Here is a 26,140-nt window from a genome sequence, read left to right as displayed (position 1 = left end):
CCACTCCTCACACGCACGCACACACACACACACACACACACACACACACACACACACACACACACACACACACACACACACACACACACACACACACACACACACACACACACACACACACACACACACACACACACACACACACACACACACACACACAGATCAGTCAGGGGTTCAGCGGTGGGCAATCTGAAGCTGACTGGCACACTGAGGTTTGTTTCAGACTTAATATTCTAACTGATAAGTGGAAGATGATGTGTAATCATGTAGATGGTTTTGAGACTGGCAATTGCTCACAATTACATGGTTGATGCACACTAAGTGTCATGCTGGTAGACTGTGTGTCAATAGGCAGAGGCCTGATAGGGAGGGTGAAGACAAGGCATTGACAAGTGCTGACACGGGGTGTGGGTGTGTGTGTGTGTGTGCTGTAACTCAACAGAGTCAGACACCAATTTAAAATGTTCATGCTGTTTGAGCACATATTCATGGTTTTAGAAGCGTCAGTCTGACAGACGGACGTCTCTGCCTAACTACGCTGAGAAACATGCATGTCCCTGTTGAGGTGCAGGGGCAAAAAGAAAGAGCATTAAAGTCAAGGCTGTGTTGTCCTTTTGTTCATGTCTGAAGTAGCTGTTGTGGATCGTGGTTTTAACCACACAATATGTTCCAATACAGTAAAATTAACAACTTTAGAAAACAAAACATACCTCAAATGTACCTCATCATATATTATAACTGTTTTTTTTTAATGAATGCCTGCATTTGACAGTGCTAAAAAGTAATTCGGCAAAGCTTGGAGTTGTTTTGTCACAAACATGAAGTGGCGGTTATATAATTTTAGACCTAAATTCCTAAGTTGGAATTTCTTTGAACCGATTATTTTAAGCACCTTCTAAACAGATAGTAGACTGCAAGCAGTGAGAGGAAGGGAAGTGAGGTGAATATAATAGACTATATGCAATGATTGACTCTATTTGTCTAAAGCAATGATATAGGCAGATAAAAAAAAATATATATATATATATAGCGGCCAGTGTTCGAGTGTTCGCCCTGAAAACACAGAAAAAAACCAAACTGATACACACTTGTTACTGCAAATAAGCAATCTCGCCCCATTAACTCCAATCATAGCAGCCAATCGTGTAACAACACAACTAACACCAGAGTTGCAGCTTTAAACTGAGTGCGTTTTCCAAGATAAACACACAGCCATGATGAAAGATTTGCACAAGGACATAGTTAAACACAGGATACTGTGGTTAGAAAGAGTACAAATAAGAGGAAGGTCATTAATTCAGAGACCGTCCGCCCTGATCATGGAACCATGACAACCATGTTCAAAGAGAGCAACAATCCAGTGTTCTAAAAGTAGGAGATGGTAGGATGGAGATTGTGAGGGGAAAAAAATGCGTACGACTGCATCTAAATCTGTCTCTTCCATGTGTTTTAAATACTTAGCGTGACTTTACTTGGTTCAGATCTCTTATAGCATCTTTCTGTTCATCAGAGGCTTTTGCCGCTGCATTGCTTGAGTAATGTGTTCTCGCAAGTATGAAGAGAGAAATAAAAACAACAAATATTCCTCTAATTTAAGCACACGAAGCTGAGGGATTTGTGAACGGCTGAATAAAACACGACTGATACAAACTGATTCAAAATTGAGGCCAACATATCCTCAGCTTGATGTGGGACTTAAAGTTACAAAACTAGTTTTGCAATTTCCAAAATACAAGTCTGTGGCAATTTTTTGTTCAACTTTTAAAACTCCACAACCCAAGTAAGTAGTAAGTTTGTCTGTAGATCAATATTTAACTCCACATTTGAGAGATTGCATCACTTTAGTGGTTTTCTTATATAAATACTGCAGTGCCACTGGTGCTTAATGCTGCAGGTTGGATATAATGGCACTGCTAGAGGACTGCAATGCACATGAATGACTTAGGATGGAACGAGTGTACAAAGGACCACAAAGATTCCCTGGCCCATAACGATAACTGGCCAATTTAAATTCCAGAGAGCCATAATCTTGGATATATGTGCTGAAAAGAGTCCAGACCAACCCAGCAGAACAGCACCATATCAGTGGCAATTCAAGAACTGACCACTGAGATTTCTGGCAAACGGCTCTCACCAGCAGGATTTAGCCAACAGGTATGTGTCTGATATAATTAACAGTAGGTTTTTATAATGTTTAACTTTCTGCCAAAAGCTCCTTTTGGGAATAGGCCGATATAATTCCACATGACAAACACGTTATATAACTCTTTTTTTTTAATACACTGTGTAGCAGTCTGTAAATTTACTTTTTAAATCATGGCACATCAAAAAATCGGACAAAAATTCTCTCATCTTTGTCTGTTCTATCCCCGTCAGTTTTTCCTCCTTTTAATATTTAACTCCATTTGATATTCGATGTGTCACTGTGACCACCCGTTTGAGGCGGTTCAAATATAATGAGCCAAGTTGAAACAATTACAGCAATGTGCTTAAAACAGCGATACGTTTTCCTGGTTGACAACCTTCCTGACACCGAACTGCGCTTTCATGTGAGGCTTCTGCATTACTGTACTATAAACAAGTTTAAATAACCGCCAAAAATAGTTCACAAACACTGTTAGAAACAGGTCAGATTTGCTCGGTGCGACCTGAGACAAACCGGCTTTGGATCAAAACACACTCTCATTAAACAGCGGCGGCTGGCAGTGCCGGAGATTTCCCTTTCATTAGTTTGTGTTTTCTATCCAGACATTTCGGAACGTTGCCCTGCATCATTACCGACAGCCAGAGATTAAAAAGATGGAGAAGAGCGAGGAAGATGTAGTGAGCATGGCGGAGAGAGTAAAAGACAGAGAGGAAGAGAGACAGAGAGAGAGAAAGAGAGAGAGAGATGAAGATGGACTAACATGGCGCTGCTGGCGGTCGAGCTGGACAGAGCGGCGCTCGAGATCACGCCACACTTGGAGCATTTCAGGAGCAGTCGGCTACGCGCCTCCGCCGGGACGCTTTAGGACACGTGCACGCACACGCACACACACACACAGAGACACGCATATACACAACCATGTGGGGAGGGGAGGGGACGAGTGGGGGGCAGGGGGGGACACAGTTATGACAACAGGTGAATGTGCGGGTGTCACAGTTGCAAAATAACAAAAGAAAAGATAAGAGAGAGGGAGAGGGAGGGAGAGAGAGAGAGAGAGAGGGAGTGGTGGAAAAGAAAAAAAGGGGGAAGGGGGGAGAAAAGAAAGAAAGGCAAATTAAAACCAGATCTTAAAAAAGTAGCAGCAATGAAAAACAGTCAGAGAACAAGAGATTGATTCAGAGCAAGTAGAGAGAACGTGAGAGACGGACATTGTAATGTTACAGCAGTTGTGTGGGTTAACAGATTACAGTGACATACAGGATATACACCAGCCACCTTATTCTGCTGCCATCACATGTAGGTTTGTTTGTTTGTGTGTACGTGTGTGTGTGTACGTGTGTACGTGTGTGTGTGTTATTTATGTGAACAAGTCACTGTGCACAGTGAGGCTTTATGTGAGCGAGAGAGACGAGAAAGACTGCTTCGGTTGTTTGCTTACAGTTGGCTACTCAGATGGAGAGAAAACCTGTCGCCACGTGTGTGTGTGTGTGTGTGTGTGTGTGTGTGTGTGTGTGTGTGTGTGTGTGTGTGTGTGTGTGTGTGTGTGTGTGTGTGTGCGCGCGCGCGCGCGTGAGAGCATACTGTATACACGAGTGGAGAATGATGGGGCCAATGCGCGGGCTATGCTACATTAGCGTCCCATCACAGCTCATTGCCTTGGTGCCAGCCACATCCCCGTGGCTTCATAAGGAAATACATTACGCTAATGACAGCCTGTCCTGTTAGCAACACCACCAACGACTGTGTGTGGGAACGCGCAGAGTATGCGTGTTTCCCCTCTGCGCACACACTTCTGGGAATCTGAGAGGAAATGCGCTCAATGCTCGGATAAGGCCGAGGACCCCTGATGTCGCGGAGAAGGATACACCTGTTTGTGTGTACTCGCATGCGCGCCCCGAGTCTGTTTGTGCACAATAACCGGTTTAATCTCAGTTGCATCGCTGGTTAACAAAAGCTAATCAACCCCCCCCGCCCACCCCCAGCGTGCCATTCTGCTGCGCTGCTAACCCTTGCGGCGGTACACAAATTATCAATATCCATTTGTGCCAGAGACAGACATCGGCGGAAATGCGATGAGACGGAGAAAAAAAACTGAGAGAGAAAACGGTGGAATCAATAGGTGGGAAAATGAAACCATGGATTTGGCTGCGAGAGCGAAGGAGATCTCCGCTCGGGGTTAGAATGAGGAACCCGCGCCGGCTGCTGAAAGAGGCGTGATGGGGCAGGTGCGTGAATATGCACGCGTGTGTTGCGTGAATGCACATATCATGTGTGCAGGTTTGACGGGGGGGAGGGGGGGGGCATTCCAATAGCGCATTGAGTCTTATCCACATAATCCGATTGCTGAACTGTCTGCAACCAGAGTTCCATCAGCCATCGATCGTTCTGTGCGCCGCATTCATCGAAGTCACACAAAACTAGGTGGTATCCGTGTAGCATTACTGAAATGCTGATACATTTCGCAGAGCAACACAACATACCAGATGTGTTGTCATTTTGTTGCCAAATTGGATCGTGCTTTTTGATTACATCTAGTGGGGGAGCAGGCGCGTAGGTGTGTGCGCAGAGACTCTTGAAAGCAGCTTTGAGTCCGTTGCCACAAAACGCTGTCTTCCTAAGTTTGTCTGACGGAAGGTAAAAACGCACCTCGTGCGGCACATTTGCAGCCTGTTTCCACCAAGAACAGTGTGGATGGATGAGTAAGCGGTGTGCGTTTGTCGGCGAGTGTGCGTTTTGCGTTGAGCTCTGCGTGCGCGCGCATGTGTGCGAGGCGCAGAGTGTTTTCGGAAGTTAACTTACCCCGCTCGCTGCTTTTTAGACTTGTCTGAGATGCCGTCTCGAGACATGAGCTTGTTAAACACCACAATTCCAATGAGCATATTCACCTGAGAGAGAAAGAGAGGAAAGTTCGATCACCGTCGCAATAACTGCATAACAGTTTTGAAGTTTGTTTCCTTCCAATGTTTCAACGGATTGAAGATGACTTTTTACTTTTTTTTATTTTCTGTCAGGGTCTCCTGGGCTGACTTGTTTTCATCTTCCCCCGGTGAGTTATTATACACATCACACACCGATTTCTATTATAACTTTGTCATAGGCTCAAGGCTGAGATATCTGAACACAAAGTGGGACATAATTCCTTGACTTGCTAAACAGAATCTGCATTTCCGATACATATCTGTGATGGCATGTTCCTTAAACTGCTGTCGTGCTTTGATTACAGCACCTCGACTTACGGAAGTATGTTTAGAATGATAACCCTTGATACCATGTGTAGCCCAGGTAAAAAAAAAAAAAAACATGCATAAATCCAGGGTTAATAAATAGTTTAAATGAATAGATAAATGAAAACAGTTTATTAAAAAGTGAGATTAAACTACATATTTCATTTGTGCGTGATAGAATGTGAAGTCCGTGGATAAGAATGTTCAAAGTGCATTGATTGATGTATTTTATGTTTCCGTTTTTGCTTTGTGTATGTGGTCACATGATTGTGCTGAGGTGTGTGGAGAGAGAGAGAGAGAGAGAGAGAGAGAGAGAGAGAGAGAGAGAGAGAGAGAGAGAGAGAGAGGTTAATGAGCGAAGCGGTGGCTTGGCAGAGTTTTTGCCAAAGTGGTAAGGAAAAGTGTGATATTTCCTTAAGTTGTACGTAAGGCACCGCCCTGTCTCATTTGTTTTTGCTCAGTTGAGTGAAGCGACCGTGAAGTTTTTGGTCTCCACGATCCCGAGCATCGAACCAGGCCCGCAACGTTTGTTATTTTAAAGGTTAATTTGCCGGGATAGTTAAGTGTTATTACTGGGGTGTGCGTGTGTATTTGTGTAATCACAGTCAAAGTGAAAAGTGTGTAAAGAGAACGTTATTTGGTTTAGTGCTGCATAGTGTGACAAGAAGTTAAGAATACATGTATTTTCCTGTTTTAGATTAAAGTGGGACACTATTGTATGTAATTTTAAAACGGTTTCTGGGTGTGTTTGTTATTTTCAAAGGTTAAAAGAGTTAGTACATGCATTTAGCAGTTGCATTAGTACAGCAGTCTGTTCAATTATATCTGTGCGGTACCAGGTTTCTGTATTGATCCAGGAAGAATAATATAGAGATAATTAGTTATAAAACCACAATTAAATTAAGTAAAGAACTCAGGGCCCTATCTACCGATTTGGACAGTAGACGGGCTACACATGGATGCATAGACTATTACATTTCCAGATTTTTGTTTTGTTTTGTTTAATCTCTTTCACAGCCACCAAAAAAAGGAAGGTAGCATCATCAAAAGAAGTCACACTGACAAATGCAACTCAATAACTAGGTGGATTTGAGGTATTTTTCTGCAATAACATTCCGAAAGGAGCAAAAGTTGTTACTTTTCCAACCAGCAGTGTCAGCACTGAGTGCAACACTGCTGAGCAACACTCTTATTTGGCATCTTTTGATTTAAAACTACCCTTTCGAGAGTTTTTGACCACTTTGCAGCAAAACAGCTTCCCATTTTGTTTTTATCGTGAGCACGCACAAGCAAACAGGCGAAGCAATACACATTCCCGTCAGGGGTTTCACACTCCGCCTTTGATCCACAGGTTGCAGGAGAAGAAGAGTCCATAGCGATTCATCATGGATGCAAACAGTCTCGGGTTTAGAATATGTTTAAAATGGATCTTTGTAATTATTTTATGTGTAAGGAAATGTCCTTAAAGCATTATGAACCAAACTTTGTTCAAACTACAAGTGTGTCACAATTGTTATTAGGTCAGCTCACCATTATCTTTATCTTTCTTGGCTAGCGACGCTTTTGAATTACTGAGCCAATAAAGTTCCCTCTGTGTGGCTCCTTTATCTGTGTTAGGACAGCATAACATTCCTGAAACAGCTTTTTCTAATAAATACTTTTAAAAAGCTTTTGGGGGCGGGGTGTGTGTGGGGGGTGGCGAGGGGAGGGGAGGGGGCTGATTGCTTCTTATCATGGCTTCTCTTACGAATGACGAGTCCGTAGTTAAGCCTGCCGAACGTCTGGTTATAGCGACCCAGTGATACAGATTCTATTAGGCAGACTCACCCACTGATATGAGCCAAAGCTTTCCACATGTAGACCCGCTCTATTCTGAAATCCTGCCCATCTGGGAGATTTTCTAGTCTGGTGACATGTCGCTCAAAATTCACGATTTCCACTGTTCATCCAAACTCTTTCTTCCACCAGCAATGGGTTTCTGTGTAGAGTCTTTGTTTGATAATTCACCTGCTTGTGCTCCTTGGGATGTCAGCAGCAAGGTGCATTAGTGACAAGTGATATTCATATCCACGTGTATACATATACTGTGTATGCAATGCACTGGCATTTTGATCGTGCTCCTAAACTGAATATCTGCCTGGATTCCCTCCTTCAGCTGTCACAGGGTAGCTGCTGGTTAAGAAGAGAAATGTTATATATTCAAATCACGATTGCAAGAAATCCTACAAGCTGAGTGGCTGAGCAGTTAAAGTCAGATTTTCATGCGGGCAGTTCAATTTCTGCAGCTTTTGCAGAAGCTGGATTTCTGCTTGAAGCCATTCCCGGTGGTACATCTACAGTGCGGCACATCTGGCAGTTTTTACAATTTTCTAAAAACTCGTCCTCTCCATGATCTCTTTCAGTCTGCTGAAGCTGACAACTACCGACGATGTGCCCGATCGGGAGAGCGCTATTGTCATGCCAGTCAGGTCTGGCCCCAGCTCTGTGAGTCAGCATCATACTGCTCTGCTGTTTGCCCATGGCCAGGTTCATCAATTAGAGAAGAGTCCTGTGGGAAGGTCTATGTTTCTCTGCCCGACGTTCCACTCTCATTACAGCTGTTTGTTAGAGTGGGGCCCCTGCAACAACACCGGGGGGCCAGGTACCACATAGCAGCTGGGGTGTGGAGTGTGCGCCAACAATGTGGAGGCAGAAATGGAGGACAGTTAGAAACATACCAAGAAATGCTGAAAAATAACTGAGAAGCAACACTTTTGTTGGATTTTACACACGAAGACCCAAAATGCCTTGTGTTATCATGCAAATAATGTGAGACAATTTTCTAATTTAATTTTTTAATTTAATTTAAAATTAAAATGAATTTAATTTTCTATTTTAGATTCAGTATTTTGCATTTCTTCAGATAGGGCATCAGCCTTGTGTGTATTTGAACATGCAGGTCACACAGTTTCAAATGTAACATCTACTATTTTTTTTACTTTGGATTGAGATTGAATACAATGTTTTCTAACGATTTTACCTTTTTCCTACCTAAAGCATAGTGGCATATATTATCATAATCATGAATATGCAGCAGCATATAATCCTGTCTTCCCTTACACCTCAGACTGCAACTTGAAGAAACTGTCAATCTGCTTTTCTCTTGTCAGAAATTGACTTCAAAAACATCCATATCACTCTGCACACCCATGACGCTGTCTGATCTGTGCTTCATATCTGACATGCACTATATAGCAAGTGTGCAATCAACAAGAAAAACGATACAAAAATAAAAAAAAGTCAAATAAATAAACCTCCGCCAACCCACGAGCAGGCACACACAACAACAGCAGTGGGACCAATTTCCAAAGTGAAGTTTAGTACCCCATCCAGACTTATTAAGCTTAGTGGTGGAAATATCCACCTCGGGATTCATTTAGGGGAAATTAACTCAGCCACATACAGCAGCACACAAAAACAGATGATTAAAACACCACTGAGATGCAATCAATGCACTCAATTTTGCTGTAGAACAATATAGAGCTACATTTGCTTCTACAAATGTCTGTTTTAAAGTAATTGGGCAAAACAAACACAAAGCACTTTATTATGTGTGCGGTGCACAGTTAGTCACATATTTAAGTCTGAAAGTTGTATTTAGAATTTTTTTTTTAAAGTTTCAGCCTTAAATGCGGTGGGTACAGTGACTCTTGCTTTGAAAGTAAACATGAGGTAGAATCGGCCTACAATTCAGTCCAGACTTCTGCTGCATCGCCGAAAGCTCTTTGTCTGCTGGAGTATATTTTTTGTTTTTGTGGGCTGACATTTTAAAACTCAAGGATCAAAGGGTTCAACTCATCATTTTGTCGTGTACACCCCGGGTGTGTATGCTTCACATGTGCATGTGGGAGTGAGGGGAAAGGAAAATCCTCAGTGGTCAACACGCAGTCGTTTCAGAGCTCGGAGCTCGGAGGCTAACTTGGCAAAATATTTGTCGGATTACGCTGCGTGACCGGGTAGAGAGGGAGGCCGGCTCATCCGAGAGCTAGGGACACGAGAGCAGACGTTGGACAGACTCACCAGCACGATGACAGCAGCCGGCCCAACGAAGGCATAAAGCAGACCGCCCTCCAAGGATAACCAGCAACTAGAGATAAAAAGAAAAAGAAAAAAGAAGGACAAGTGTTTTAAGCACAAAAACACAGCAAAATCGCAGTGTGTAAAACATCACTTCACCACATTCAGGTCTCACATTTCACTCGCAGTGAGTGCCAAGTACTTAACCACAACAAGTACACATTCAATTAAGTATCGCATTTACTCAAATTTCCTTGGTGAGGGATGAACCAGTTCTGGGTAAGTGCCTGTTTCTGTAAGTAATGCCCTGAGTGCTGAACAAATTCATTATGTACGTTAGCTAAAACATGTCCTCTAACTGTAAGTTTCATGGGTGTGAAAACTATTGAGACTTAATGAGTTTAAATGTGTCCTCCAGTGATGTCATCAGAGCGTACTGAAACCCCCTCTGTCATCTTAATTGGAGCTCAATAAAGAGAAAAGATGAAAAAAAACACAGCCCAAAAGCTAAAATAGAGGAATGATGAGTAAAGTAACGGGAAATACACTTGCAAATATCTTTTAAGAGGTGTTTTCATTGAATCAGTTACACCGTTGATTGGATATCTGGCAGAGCTCTTTGTGTCTTGTTTAGCGTTGAGCCCAGCAGCCCACGCTTTTCATTTTCTGCTCCAATGTAAGCAAAACATCTGAAACGTGTGACATGATTTGCCTTGAATCTGATTCTGGCTGCAAACAAAATCGTCACTGTCCATCTGGACAGTCTGTCCATTTGGAGATACAAATTTAAGAAAGAAAAAACAGCTTTTAAAATACATTTGAGGCTAAAAATAAGAAATAAATATAATTTTAAAGTCCTGACAAACTATTTTTTAGTCAGTTTCTTACTCAAGTGATAGAAACAAAGGTTTTATTTTTATTTTTGGTAACTTTATTCACAAATTTAGGGAACACTGCAATTAAAATGTTTGACAGCTGTGAAATTGTTGCTTATGGTGCCATTGCTGGCCATTAAATCTGATTAGAACCACAAAAAAGTACTCATGAGGCAAATCAGCTTCATTAGTTTTTGACTGTTAAAATATTTATGAAAAACACTTAAAGAGGATTTTTTTTTTCCAACCTAAAGTTGGATTTTGGTGAATTCAGTTACGGATAATTAAAGTTATATAGAGATAATTCAGTTTTAAAACCTAATTTTCAGGGAATTTAATGGGTCTTGAGTAGAATCTTGATGACCCCTCTTGTAAATGGCACTGGCAGTATTGCCTTGACCATTAAATGAGCACCTAAGATGTGCTGTGTATTTCACATAGTGCATGCAGGGACAGTCAATAGGAATCCGAATAGGAAGAAGTGGGTATAGAAATCGGATTGATAGATGAATGAAAAACTGTTTTGTTGATATAAACAATGTGAAACACACATTCAGAGTTCATAAATTTAGCTGTTTATAGTATATACTATAATGTCAGGATTTACTAAATTAATAAACATCTCTGCGATTCTATAAAAAAAATAGACCTTAGCTTGAAAACATCCAGGAAACAAAGGGAAACTTTTGCAGAGTTTGAATACTTAGAAAAAAGACCAGTGAATGGTTCTGTGCCTCCAGCACATCCGAACACAAGTCAGAAGTGGTATCGAGTGATGCCATTCAAATTGAGGGTTGGTTAGTGTGTGTGTGTGTGTGTGTGTGTGTGTGTGTGTGTGTGTGTGTGTGTGTGTGTGTGTGTGTGTGTGTGTGTGTGTGTGTGTGTGTGTGTGTGTGTGTGTGTCAAGGCAGGAGGTTTAGAAGCGGTACTCACTAGCTGGCCGTGCCGTAACCTCTCGCTCTGGTGAAACCCACCGACACTGCTACAACGAGGGCTGGAAGACCTGCGGACGAACACAAAGAGGAAGATCAAAAGCTTGAGACAAAGGTAAGCCTTAATGGGGACGATGAAGCATGTCGGCCAAATAGGATCCTCCAGTGTGAACAACTCCATACGGTTCTCCTCATTGACATTCTAAAGCAGCCATGCAATAGTGCGTAACGTGCATACATCCTAAAACCGACCGAGTGCTCTGCAGGTGAGCCTGTGTGCTCTCCGTGTGCCCTCTGACATAAGGTCTAGCTACAGGCGTGAAAATCAAGCTCGGATCCCAGTTCGTTGCTGGGATGGACGGATTTTTTTCTGTTCGTCTGCGGTGTCACACCGTCACAGGTGAGCCGCACATGCAGTGACACTATGCAGGAAACACTGTGAGCATGTGAGAATCAGAGGCAGTCTCTACAAATGTGAGGTATAGCTTGAAGTGGTCTATAAGTTCTGCATTAATTAGCTAAACCAAGCAATTTGTATATGCCTGCATGTGTGTGTGTGTGTGTGTGCAAATAAGAAGGAAAGAGAGTGAGACTGAGTGTCGCAGAGTGTGTGCCAGAAAAAGAAGGAAATATGCTGGGCCCGTAATGAGCTTGGCTCTGAAATATTCATGTAATTAACAAAGCTGTGATTATGGCTGCAAATGAAAAGCAATTAGAAAAAGTCACATTAACATTAACAAATAAGATGGTGGGAAGCCAGGCCGGTCCACTAACTAGCATGCCCAAAGTTTCAATTAGTCAACAACAACATCAATCGAGCATTTATCGACGTATACGATCGTAAACACACATCTATACGTTGGGCGCGCACACTCTGCTGCTAATCTAACACAGATCCAGTCACACCCCAAAGCTCCTGTTTCCATGGCAACTGATTTCAATCACATCATTTGTGGGAGAAAATTGTGAAATGGACGTGAGGAGGATAAGCTGTTTGATCCTCTTCACTCTGCTGCACTGTTTCATGCATTTCATGTGCATTTGTCAGTGTGTCAAATCGTTCTATATGTGCCACTGTACGCCCGACACACACACACACACACACACACACACACACACACACACACACACACACACACACACACACACACACACACACACACACACACACACACTCGCACAGTATCAGTATCTCTCTATCTGTGCACTGTACAACAGTCTATACATTCTCCTTCGTCTGTATCAGGTAAGGGCATCAGTGACTTGGCAGATTAGACCGGTGGGATCGATATCAATTGGAATGAGCAGACTGTGCTGTGGGCGTGTAGTGACGGTGTGTGTGTGTGTGTGTGTGTGTGTGTGTGTGTGTGTGTGTGTGTGTGTGTGTGTGTGTGTGTGTGTGTGTGTGTGTGTGTGTGAGGGGGTGGGGGGGTTGCAGGTGTAATTTCTAGTAGCTATCTCCAAGCATCTTGCCGGTGTTCTGTAGATGTTATCGTATGTTGTGATTATCCTCTAACATCCGTGGTGCCTGTTGCATCGGGTTGTTGTACATTGATGGCACAGCATAATACAGTGACATACAGGCTGAATGGAGAAGAGGTGATGTACAGCTGAATGGCAAAGGGGAGTGAGATTAGCTGTACTCTGAATGTATAGTGTGACACGCTTCGTGATTGCGTACGCTTGATAAAATTCCATATCTAGCTTTGGGCGAATTAGATAAAAATATATTAGAAACTGTAATGAATGCCTTTTGGGAATTTGAGTGTCAAATAATAGCATACAGCAAAGACAAATTGGAATATAAATGAGAATGGAGCAAATTAATATTGCTAAGCACAACACAGCCAACAATTTCAACACTACAACATAATAAGCTGGTGCATTTTCATGTAAAATAAGCCTGTCCTGCTGCTCTCCATCACCAAAGCATGTCACACAACAGTGGTTCAATCAGCAACCAATTCATGAAAGCGTCTTCATTTGTTATGCTGAATATTCTCTGACACACAGGGAAGGCCTATATTTTCAGCAAAAGGACCAGCGGAGACTTGTATTAGAAGCTAAGTGTAGTGAATGCCACTATGTGACTGAATATAAACAGGGCTGCATTCTGCACTTTGAATAAAAACAAAAGACTTCTGACACAATGCACCAGATGAAATGATTGACTGACATATGAGGTGCAGTGTTCATTTTGTCATCGAAGATTGTGTCAAAAATATGTTTTTATGTCAAAAACAAAACTATAACTAAATTATTATTAAAAAAAAGCGACCCTTGAAAATCTCGAGGTGTACATGAGACCGGCACTTCCGTAAACTTTGGGTGCAACATGTCCCCGCCCCCTTTAGAGGGAAAACAACTGACACTTGAGATGAATGTAAAATTGCGAGAGGATTTTTTTTTTTTTTAAACTACCAGGATTAAATTAGTTAGTAAATGACCCAAAGACACCTTGTCAGGTAGATCAAGCTGGAGCCATAACCCTAATGAGTGATCTGAGGTGTACTACGAGGATATATTTTTACCTGACTGAGTCTCAGCTGGAGACTCAGTCTTTTCAGTCCTGCTCTCATACAGTATGCTGACTAACATTAGCACCGTGTTCTGACAACTGACCGAGTCAACTATTTAAATTTTCTCTGAGATGTTAGCTGAAGGAATGCTTCTGTTTTAACACTCATATGTTTTAGCTGCTCCTGTAGATATTTTATTTTGTGTGAGAGAATGTAGCTTCTGCTCTCTAGTATAGAGCAAAGGTAACTACAAATAATGTCAGGTGAACAAGAACGTGGCAGTGCCAGCTGCTCTGTTCAAACAGCCAGAGTTTGGGGAAGAACACTGTAATTATGGAGGAGAGCGAGTCAGTTTTATCGCCACAGATCGGTGACATGGGCTCTACGTGTGAACCAATGCAGTTTGGTGCGAGTTAGGAGGCAGCAGTTGATTGTACTGAGAAAATGTGAAGAAATTCTGGGAGCTGTTGTGACAGATTAGTGCATGTTGACCTCTTAGTGTGATAGCGTTAACCTAAGCAGCTATAGTACTTAGAAATCAAGCACTGCACGTAGTTCCTACAGTACATCACTGAGCTTCCACATTCAATGTCACGCAAAGGAATGTTGCTGTGCCACTTTCTGGTGAGCATGCATTAAGACTAAAACTAAATCACAAACCAGGTGCCAGAATGAACGCCATAGTGTTGTGTGTTTGTGTGTTTGCGTGTGGGTGCTCACCCCAGCCGAGGCACAGAAAACGCTTGCGAATAAGCCGCGACCTCATCTTGCCAATGACGGCCAGGTAGGACTGCCACGCCTCTGTCAGCACCCAGCAGAAGGACGCCAAGAAGAAGAAATGCAGGAAGGCAGCAGTCACGGTACAGAGGCCCTGAGTTACGGAGGAAGAGAGAGATTCAGTCAGTTGGAGATGTTTTATAAAGAAGTGAAATAAAAAACAAGTTTACTGCGAGGTGTCGTAATGAGTCATCTCGTAGGGGTAGTCAGCAGTAGAGAATGAAACCTCCACAAAATACAGAGGACGAACGGCAAAAGGGAGCCTGATAAAGCGCACAGTATAGGAGTATAGGAGTATAAAAGTATAGGAGTTCAATCTGGCTCTGCTGTGTTCCTCAGTTTGATCGATACTGACCACCACATAGTGCAGCCTTGCTTAGTCAGAAAACTCAAGAGTGCTGTTTGCCAAAAATGTCAGCGTGGCTCTTTGAGAACTCCACCGTATGAACCTCGTCTTCTGTTGAACCCTGTGAGTGTTTGACAGTTTTTTTTTCTCTGCATTATAAGAGGCTCGGTCAACAGCAACTGTTACTGTGCACACTGTGCACTGTGAGAAGAATTTTCTTTGTGCTTTACCTTGCTAAGCGTCTGAGATTGTCCAACCAAAATCAATAAATTGGAGGCCAGGATGGAGAGGCAAAAGTTCACCAAGATGATTGACCTCTCCGATCGGATATACCTGAAGTAGGGCGGTTCAGAGAGAAGGACAGAAAGAGAGCGAGAGGACAGACATGTGAGATAAGCATCGGTGACAGACTGATGGACTTAACGGCCACTTTTTGGACATTACACAGTCATTAGCTTGATTTTGCCATCTGTCATGTGTTACCAAAAAAACAAACAAATAAAACAACTAATCACCACCCCCTGCTGTAGTTAAACCATTTTTTTTTCCTTATTAGGCCTCATTCCAGTTTTGGCACAGCAGTGAACACACACAAAATAGGCTTTTTTTGAATTAGTGCTGGTTGGAGCTTCAACAGTGAGAAAGCTAGCACTGTGTACACACGGGATGTATGAGTATTGACACTGGCATGACAGCATCAAATATGTGTATGCGTGTATACATGTGCGTGTTTGTGTGTGTTCTCACCTCCAAAAGGCAGCGTAGATTAGCAGCAGGATGAGCAGGGCGGTGCAGGAAACCCCACATCCCACCATAAGTGGCACAGAGGGCATGCTGGTGGGACCCATCTCCTGATGGGCGTAAAAAGAAGAGAAACAGGAGGGAGAGAGGGGGGAAATAGAAAGTTAATGATTACCACATAGATGTAGCGTACAAAATAAACCCTACTGTTTTCCTTTTGTCGACAAAGCACAACTTATTCTAATAGGACACAGGGTATTTGAAGAAACAGTGAATGCATGAGGAGCTTCTCATAGGCTTCCGGTATGTGAAGACACTTATCAATGTTTCTTGGTGTAATATAAAGCATTTTTCACTAAACGAATCATCAATTACCATGGGGGAAAAAAGAGATGGATGGATGGATGTGAAGGTGGGTGGGATAGATAGATAGATAGATAGATAGATAGATAGATAGATAGATAGATAGATAGATAGATAGATAGATAGATAGATAGATAGATAGATAGATAGATAGATAGATAGATAGATAGATAGATAGATAGATAGATAGATAGATAGATAGATAGATAGATAGATAGATAGATAGATAGATAGATTTCATGGTTTGCACTAGCAGTATTTATTAACTCTTACACAACCTTAGTTGTAATCACTTTGGTAGCAGCTGCTAATTACATGCAATTACCTTTAATTAGAATTACAAGAGTCTGTTACTGTAAATGGAGCTGGATAATGACACATACTTACTTTGAAAGTTCCATTTAGCGCAGAAACTATCTTCACCACTACGCTGCCACCTTTGGAAATTCTACACGGTTACTTAAACACCTTATAATTATAATTGTAGTCTCAATTAACTGTTATTTACTATGACTGACACATGAAGACGAGAGACAAATGGCCGAGTGCCAAGGAAGAGAATGTCCAGTGGTTACAGGGTTTACAGGAAATGTTTCATCTGCACCCGCTGTGCAACCCTTTACACCCATTTTGCGATTTCATGTGTACAAGGGTAAAAGCATGGGACCATAGCGCTTAATTAAGCAATTTAGGTCATGATGTACAGCGCACCACTGCTCTCGAGGTGTGCCTTTGAAAGGATGAGGAACAGACAAACGAAGCTGCATGGAACGCACACACCCCGCCGCGTCCCAAATGGGCTTGATGTTTGGCCCGCTTTTAAGTTCTCAATCACACAATTTACTTCAATTTACCTCCCACCGTGGATAGCCTTCCCTTTCATCCCAAAGATTTATCACTGTACGCACACACTGTGCAAGGTGTCTCTTGCTGTAAATAAAGTACATACTCGCGCACAAAGGCATGTCCAGGCAGATGTGCTCAGTAATTGAAACTAAGTGTTTAAGCTGCGTGAATATGTGTGTGTATGTGTTTTCAAGATGAGCTGAATGCAGAGGACAGAAGCCAGAAAGAGGACTTCTTTATACCTTCAGAGAGGAATAAAGAATTCAACATGAAAAGACTGAGCAGGAGAGAAAATTTGGAGAGAGGGATGGAGTGGGAAGAGTTAAGGACAAGTAAGCAAAAGCAAAGAGTAGGAGGGTGGAAAAAAAATAGAGAGGGAGAAAAAAAACGAAAGTCAAAGCTTCCCTTTTAGTGGTTTTCCCTGGCCCATCAAAGCAAGCCAATTTCTCCAGAGGAAAGCCGAATAGGCTGGCATACCAATACGGCACACACGCACAAACACGCTGGGAGGAGAATGGAGGTGAAACATAATCAAAACCGCCTCATAAGAAAGGAGAGACCCGCAAAAAAGAGAAAGAGGGCATATGACAAGCATCTGCTTCAGGAAAAAAGGAAGGCTTGGGAGGGGAGGGAGAGACAACAGAGGCTCATTGTGTTTGATTTTATGTACAGAGGAAGGTCAAAGGATATACAGGCATTTGTGTTTTTTTGAGGTCTGACAGATCTAACATGGGGGATGAATGTGGAATGACAATCACACACACATCCACACATTTTACAAGCCTATTGCATTTCCTTTTCTCTCTGTCTCTTTTCCTAATAGGTAATACAATGAATTATACTCCTACTTGTAATGTACTCAATATACATCCACAAATTGTCCCTCAGCACTTCATAGTGTCAATTTGTCTAATAGCGGATTCACAATTGGCATGGGTAGGTTGTGTGTGTGTGTGTGTGTGTGTGTGTGTGTGTGTGTGTGTGTGTGTGTGTGTGTGTGTGTGTGTGTGTGTGTGTGTGTGTGTGTGTGTGTGTGTGTGTGTGTGTGTGTGTGTGTGTGTGTGTGTAATGAGATTAAGTGTCTCATTTCATAATGTGGAATGATGCTACAAAGGAGGGAACGAAAAGAGGAAACGCCCACACAAACATGACAGATCAGGCCCGAGGCTTTCAGTGTCGTCACACACATGCCCTGCCCCAAATAGATACTTATAGTGATACCTCGTCGCAGTTGGAGGAGATGTGTGTGGAGTTTTGGTGGGTTCACAGCATGTGTGTGAAAACGGGAGAAAAACACAGACAGAGAGAGTACAGATTAGAAAGAGCGTACGGAGGCTGTGCTGTATATGGCCAGGCTCCCCTGGGCAGCTTGGCTACCATGTGATGGAGAAGATGGCTATTTTCAGCTCAGGAAGTTTAACCTACTTATCTCCTCTCACTGACACTCCTCCACCCTCCACTCCTACCTATCCTGCCCCCCCCCCCCCCCCCGCCCCCACACACACACACACACACACTCCCTCTGTCCCTCCCACACTGGTCCTCCACTCCCCCTTTTTACTTCTTGCACACCAGCGGCTCCCTTTCTTCTCTCTCTCTCTCTCCACGTCCACCGGTACCTCTCTGCTTCTTTTCCATTAACTCTTTCATCACCTTGTCTATTGCAAGGACGTGCTGAGATTACACAATGCTGCACTTCTTAAAAATGCATCCTTGATATGAGGGCTACTAGAGAACTTGCACTGAGTGTGTGTATCCTTCTGTGTATTTATCTCCACTCATGCAGCAGGTTTGTGACCTGTCTTATGGTCCCATCTTCTGTTGGCTGTTTGTCTATAGGTTGTCTCATAAATCCAGAAAAGTCTGCTGTATACTTTTAAAGACTTTTTTGTTAATCCTTGAAATATGTTCTCATACCAAAAATGTAGCATTGGTCTCACGTCATTGCTTGACAAAGGGCATTTATTACTGTTCATCAGAGCATTTAATGAGATGATATGTTTCCTAATATCTGTTTTTTTGTGACGCACTTACAGCATTTAATGGTCATGCTTTAAATCACGTTGAGCTGATTTATTGTATGAAAGGTTTGTATAAGCATTATTATTATTATTATTATTATTATTATTATCATTATTGTTTTCAGGTTTGGTTACATCAGGCAGCTAAAATGTCTTGTTGAGGTTGAAGATAGCTCACACATTGCTGATCACAGATCGGTAATTGCTAAAATAGGCAGCTAAAAAGCTTATAAAGACAGTGCTAACATGTTGATGTTTGGAATGTATAATGTGTTTAATTTTCACATTCACTTCATCTTAATTTAGCATGTAAACATTTGGTAACAAGCACAAAAAACACACAAATCAACAGAGGTTGAAGGGAACGTGATTCATTTTGCAGGTATTTCGTCACACACCAACGACAATTTAAGCTGCCGTAATCAATAGTTCTATATAAACATCTGGTCTAATGACTTTGTATATGTGAAATAATTTGCTTCTACCACAAGTAATTATAGCCTCTGAAGTTGTTTTCAGCTCTACTGGGTCTTTTAACAGCTTCCCGCTCTTTGTTTTTGCCCATAAATAAACTGTTGAAGTTCAGCCCCCCTCTTCTTAACAATGTTGTACAGAATACAGATTGAACATGCAGCTGTTTTCAGAAAGAAGGTTTTACAAATCCCCATTTTTATACCGGCACCAAATGACAGACGGCGCCAAAAAGCTACGTAGTGGATTTTCCTCTGGAGTTGTCAGAGAGCAAATCAGAGCAAAAAGGGGACTGAGTACTGGATGTCAAATTTTCAGGAGCTGTGAACATGACTACAAATGAATGCTGGATGTGTAATTAAGAAACATGTTTCTTGCTCATCAACTTTATACATGAGTACTTAATGTTGCATTTGTAGTTTGTTTCTGCTGCCCCAAAGTGGCCAAAAAAACCAAATCACTCAATTCAGGTTTAAATTTAGGGAAACATTTTTAAATGTAGGTGACAAATGTTTTAATGTAGGTGGAAAATGGGATGCAAACAGCATGTAAAAGACACATGCTTTTTAAGCCATCCATTCAGTCCTTCTCAAAGAGGTCTTCAGAGGGTAGAGTAACAACAATAATGATGGGCATGGCCTCAGGAGGACCTTGTCAGGAAAAGGCAAGCATCCTGAAGGTCACTTTATGCATTTGAACACAAACAATATTGCCGGTTTTCTGGCAAGGCCAAGCTGAGGCTCTGAATACTCAATATGTGTAAATCTGTGAGTATTCATCACCTCTCATAGTATGGCATTTTTTACAGCGTGTCTCATCGTCCCTTGTAAGCTACAGAAATGCTATGCCCCTTGTGAAATGCTGAATAATTCTGGAAGAGGTGACATTTTCAGTCATTTGCTCCTTTTGTCCTCTCACAGGTACATACAAACACACTACACAGAGGAGGGATGTGCCACTGCAGGGACGTTAAAGTCGACATCTCGCTAAACTGGCAATCCAGCAATTCGGTTGCCTGTTTTGCTGCCAGGTAAATAGTACCTGTGAAACGCTTCAATTGAATCAATTCACAAAACCCTCGAGGGTTCAACTTGACACGCTCTGACTTCAGAGGCCCCGAGACAAACCATCTCCTTCAGTTTGTTACAACCTGGAGGGCTGACAGGCTGACATGAAAAGTGAAGTCTTCCTATCACGTTCTGGCATTATCCTTACTTGTAGCTTTTTTTGTTGCATCCTGTTGGAGACTTACATTGCTTGTTGATGCAAAATGTAGAACATCAGCCAGAATACAAAGGCCTTCAACATAACGTGCAAATTCAAAATCAGTAACACCAAGATGTGCTATTTCTTTACGAATGCTGTGTCTCCCACAGTAACTGTTTAGGTATGTGTGTGGTGAGTATCAATTTGTTATTGTACACAAGATTATTCAGCTAGTTTGGGTGGAGATCAACTATGTGAATAAATGTTACTAAACATGAGCAGCTCTCAGACACTTTCATTTTGTCAAAGTAGATGTTGAAGGAAAGAAGGCTGGAGACACCTGCTGTGGACTAGTCGTAGGTACACTGTAAGAGGGCTTGTGGGTTCACAAAGGATCAAATTGTAGGAGGTTATAATCTTATCTGCCATGTGTCACAGACATTTTGTAATTCACATAAAAGAATAGAAAATAAAGTCGGTCAAAACACACGCATCCATCACATCTTCACCTCGTACAACACTGTTGAGAGGGACACACTTTCCACTCAATTTCTCAACTCTAATTATCAAGTCAACACAGCTGTCATTTAGCTAGCCTTCAATTAATGCCACAAAATATTCAAAGGTTCCAAAACAATTTCGCTCCGAGTCCCTCATAAATGTTAGTCACTCTCATCCTTTAATTACAGTTGACAAGAGCAACATATTTGCATACTCTAACCTTGTGGTCTTGCTTCATCTCACACTGGCCTTGCTTCCTTTTTAAACATTGTGTCCGGTTATAATAAGTTAAAAAATGAGCTGCCATCTCGCAGTGCCTCAGTCATCCCTATCATCCTTCCACAGTCAAATCCGGCACGGTGGCCATTAACAGTCTAAATGATAGACCCAGCTCTGAAATATTTCCATTCTGATTAGGTGCCTTAGGCACTAATGATAGCCAATGAAACAGACTCAATTCATCTAAAGTAGAGCCAATCATTTTGAGAATGATTTGGCCTAAAAGCAGTTGGTGTGGCAGGCAAAAGTAGCAGCGAGAACTCCTTTACAGGAGAAAGACATCATTTCCGATCGTGTTCTATTGAGAAAATGACTTTGATACAGTAATTGGATTATAAATATATTATAGAAAACCCCTTTTCCTTTCTCCATGTCGGCTGTGGTTGTTTTTCTCCTTTTATTCAAGGTGTTTGTGAACTCAACTACGCTGACTGAATCAAGGTCTCAGGTGCTGTTTGAACCACTGACCCTTCCGCTACACATTTCTGGTTACCTGCTTAGGCAAGCACGAGCCATGAATCCCACTGAAGTTATGAAAAGAGGGGCACTCGGAAGCTGTAATTATTTCCCACGTCAATGCGATTTGGATGGCACTCAATGTGCTGACAAAACTGAAGCAAAGAGGTAGAAGTCACTTTATTGACTCCACCAAATGTTAAACAGACTTTTACAAAGCCAATACCTCCTTCAACTCCAAATCCCATGACCCCTATGAGCACTGTGGAGCCAATGAGTCCACACATATCTGTGGGGATTGTATCCCCACTGCAGTCATTTTAGGAATTAAGTGGCTCGGTCTATTATATTGCTTCATGACCTCACTCAATCAACTCCTCCTTTTCTCCCTCCCTCTCTTGCTCATCAGTTTTCTCTAAAGTGAAAACCTCTGACTTGAGTCTGATAGTGAAGGTCTCTCTATAGACACTCAAGCAACGTGCAGCAGGAAAACACACACACACGGAAATCTCAGAGGCTATAGAAAGTAAACAGGATTAACTCGCTATCCCTCGCTCCACTGTAAACGGCCTGTAATGGCACCACTGCTTCTAAATCCCTCCATCTCTTTCACCCCTCCCTCCTCCCTCCCTTTTCTATTAAACATGGAGGTTAATCCTCAGCCTCCCTTGTCCCTAGCGCCGTGGCCCAGGATAAGCTGTCAGAGCTGGGCTGCTGATACTCAGCTCTGCTCCAACAGCCACACAGGCTGGACACAGCGTCTGAGTGTGTGTGTGTGTGTGTGTGTGTGTGTGTGTGTGTGTGTGTGTGTGTGTGTGTGTGTGTGTGTGTGTGTGTGTGTGTGTGTGTGTGTGTGTGTGTGTGTGTGTGTGTGTGTGTGTGTGTGTGTGTGTGTGTGTGTGTGTCTGCAGACTTGTATGCATGCATGCTTGCGTGTGAAAGTGTTTTTACATCCATACCCATGTCGATGGCTGCCTGGGTTTGCATGTCTGGATATTGTTTTTTTTTTTTTTTTTATAGATATATATCTTTTGCCAAATTCCATTTGTATCTCCCTCTTCTTTTACACAATCCAATCTCTGCTGGAGTAAAAAGCTAACTCTGGAGCACCCTAGAGCTACAAAGTGCACTCAGCACCAGCCACAACAGCTTCCGACTGAAGCCATTGACACAAAAACACTGACCCATACCTTCGGGTCCTCTGCACTGGGTCTAATGGTGGTACTGGGGCGCTGAATGAGGAATCGCTAATGACTCCAACACTCTCCACCGATGTCACAAATGCCACACAAGTCAATGTATTTTCCCTCCTAGCCCTCTTTCACTCAACGCGGCCGACCTGCTTGCTGCGTGACGAGGGAAAAGTCAATACCGTTCGGGTGGAAGAGGCGTCACAGGAACTAGAAACAGCACCTAGAATGACCCGTTCAGCTTGTAGGTCAGAGCCATTGTATTTTTCCATATTATGGGAATTAATGTTTCCCCGAGTTCTGTAATGGGTTCCAGGCCCCTGTGAAGTAATTTAAGCTTTGAAGGACAAAACAATGAATAACCACAGTTACTCACATGAAGGCCATCACCTTATTATGACCATCCTAAGACTGCAGGGGGGCCGAGAAGAGGGGAATAAAATAAGACCATATGGTACAGAGATCTGTAGTCGTACAAGCCAACTGATGATTGAATGTTTATACGATTTACAGTGAGATTATATTTTATCATCTACTTTCTTTATAGGCAGGTCATCTAAACATTAAGGCAGTGTCAATTTAGCCTAACCATGTTTGGATGGATTGAATGACTTGGTCCTTCCAAGCAAAAGTTCAAGACAGCTGTTACTTGGAAGGCTCCATCCAGCCGTTTTACAGTGAAATGCTTTAAATAAGGTAGGAAACCAGACAGTACTTCACAATATCGAAAACATTTTAGAACCTTTAATGCTGCAGTCATGTAGCCTCACTCTGTCACCTGAAACCACTGCAGTATTTCCAAACCGATCAAACTTAACTGAAAGAGAGAGAATGCTTCTTGAAAATTAAATCAAATAAGTAAAACAAGCTTGTGTTTCTGCTCTCTATAATCACAAATAACCATCATAGAGTTGTGAAGTTGAATGACCTTATTCTTCCCCATCTTGGCTTACTTGATTTTCTCAACAGACAGCTGTAAGTGACTCACAGTTGAACCATTTTCACAGTTTGGATGAGCGTGAAACATTCTTGATTTAATCATCTATAAATACTGAACAATTGCAACGCTTGGAAAATGAAAGTTTCTTCAATTAAAAAGTCAAAGGTAGAATTCTGTGGAGATTCTATGGACATAAATGCTCCACTGTGTTCGCCTGCTAGTCGCTAACTTTGCCTGCAATGTCGTCGTGTACAGATAAAGTATGGTACAGTTTACAAGTGATAGAGAGCCTACTCGTGGAAAACAGCTGCTATTTGAAAAAGAAAATTCACAGCACCAGTGAGTGCGATACAGAAGCAATGTTTTACTCTGCAAAGGTTACTCAGGGATAGATGTGCACGTAAGCGTAAAGCTCTTTATCACATCGACACTCGTAGTTAATGCATTACTACAACGCAGACAACATTCACCACTTTCCATCTGTCTGTCTCTGTCTCCCTCTCAGCTCACCGCCAGCTGAGACCAGCCTGCCTTTTCATTTTGGTTGAACATTTTCCTCCCCCAAAATCCTTCATTCCTCACAATCACTTTCCATTTCTGTGACACATGGAGTTACCTTCCAGCACTTACCGGGGATCAGCTTTGCTGGCTCAATTTTCTAAACTAACCATTAAGAGAGAGGAAATTAAAAAGAAAAAAAATAAATAAATAAATCCCCTAGATTTTAAAGTGTGACAACAAAATGTAGCCAAACCTCATCTCCTTACACCGCCTGATTATTTAATGTAATCGCTGTCCTCGCGGGCATTACGTGCAAGTAAGCGTGGAGGCAAATTAACAGCCGGAGCTAAACGGAGCATTCTGTGACCACAGCAATCAAAGAGCTGTAGCGTAAAGTGAGAACAAAAGCTGAAAGTGTTAACAAGGTGAAAAGAAGTGGAAAGGATGTGACAAAAGTAGGCTGCTAAGGAGCAAGAGAAGGAAAACCCATGAGAGACATCAGGGGAAAACATGGCTAAGAAGAAGAATGGGAAGCAAGACGGTGGGTGTAAATAATAAACTGGATTAGGTGTGTGTGTGGAAGAAAATGTGAAATAAAGGTGTTAAATGAATGAGGGTCTTTTTGATGAGGAAGATGGCTCTGGGAGGAAGCTGAACTAAGAGCTGTGAGGTATTTGGATGACCATTAGTGCAACACAGGAGAATGGGTCAAGGTATCAGAACAGGCATTACCCACAACTGCTAAAAACCTTTTTTTCAATCATGTCAAACACACACTGCAAGCCCCTTGAACTATATATAGAAGCGCAGGTTATGTGCTGCAGGCAAAAATCACACACAGACACAATAAGATATTCCTTATTCTTCTCTCCCGAATCACATGGGAGAAGCTCGCTGAATGAAACCGGACCTTTACCGAATTGCAGCTCCAAAAAATGTTCCATAATGCGTGGAGTGACAGCCAATCAACATATATTTAGACAAGCAAAGATCAAAATAGCATCTTACGCAGTATCGTGACGAAATCTGAAATTGACCTCAGCGTTCAGGCTAGAGCCGTACCCATGCAAGAAAAGATGCTCGTTATAAAGTAAGACACCTCACGCTATGCCAGCCACATCAGCATCCACCATGCATAGTCTCAATAAAGCAATAAAGACAACAAATGACAGCCTTAAGAGGCTGCTGTATTTTGCAGTAAAAAAAAAATCCATCTGACAGGGGATACCAGCTTAATTAATACTGAAACTCATCAGCTCACTGACCTGGCCCCTGGTAGTAGTTCCCTGTTGATACCCCCCCCGCCCCCCTCCCCCCCACACACAAGTGCCACAGAGCACTATGCATTGGTGACTCACCAGGTCTTTAGCTTGCTGCGCTAACACGGCGTAGGTGGATATCCTGCTGCACAGGCATTTGGTGTGGACAGTGGTTGACGGGAGCGTTTGGCAGCCTTCTGTGCCCCAGTTTTCCGCGCCAGTTTCCCTTGAGGTGGAGAGAGGAGAGGAGAGGAGAGAGGGTGGGGTGGGGGTGAAGGGGCGGGGGGTGTCACAGGGGACATAAACAGTGACTTCGAGAGAAATAAAAACAACAACAACAACAAAAACTCTCACATGATTATAAACACCTTATAGGAAGCTCCAGCTGAAAGGAGCAGTCAGAGAGGGACACAGAGTTTCACCATCAAGTTCACCGAGATCACTCATTCACTTTGTAGGTTTAACATTCAGAGATCAGCACGCACGCACGC

At 42.4% G+C, this 26,140-nt stretch overlaps 1 protein-coding gene across 1 annotated transcript in view; it reads right to left on the bottom strand.

Moving 5' to 3' along the window:
* The window catches only part of adgrb2 (adhesion G protein-coupled receptor B2), a 215,354-nt gene that overhangs the window by 31,724 nt on the left and 157,490 nt on the right, over nucleotides 1-26,140 (bottom strand). The window contains exons 17-24 of the mRNA XM_069699156.1: nucleotides 25,749-25,875; nucleotides 15,623-15,726; nucleotides 15,106-15,208; nucleotides 14,473-14,623; nucleotides 11,235-11,304; nucleotides 9,430-9,496; nucleotides 4,946-5,031; nucleotides 2,907-3,005 (exon numbers count right to left, since the gene is read on the bottom strand). Of these exons, the coding sequence (XP_069555257.1) occupies nucleotides 2,907-3,005; nucleotides 4,946-5,031; nucleotides 9,430-9,496; nucleotides 11,235-11,304; nucleotides 14,473-14,623; nucleotides 15,106-15,208; nucleotides 15,623-15,726; nucleotides 25,749-25,875 (807 nt within the window). The remainder of the gene's footprint in view (nucleotides 1-2,906; nucleotides 3,006-4,945; nucleotides 5,032-9,429; nucleotides 9,497-11,234; nucleotides 11,305-14,472; nucleotides 14,624-15,105; nucleotides 15,209-15,622; nucleotides 15,727-25,748; nucleotides 25,876-26,140) is intronic.

The sequence above is a fragment of the Brachyistius frenatus genome, unplaced genomic scaffold (assembly GCF_029030835.1).
Source record: "Brachyistius frenatus isolate BFR_SWC_R1_liver_20210118 unplaced genomic scaffold, ASM2903083v1 Contig_2, whole genome shotgun sequence".
NCBI classification, from domain to species: Eukaryota; Metazoa; Chordata; class Actinopteri; family Embiotocidae; genus Brachyistius; species Brachyistius frenatus.
This window is presented reverse-complemented; position numbering and strand designations above follow the sequence as displayed.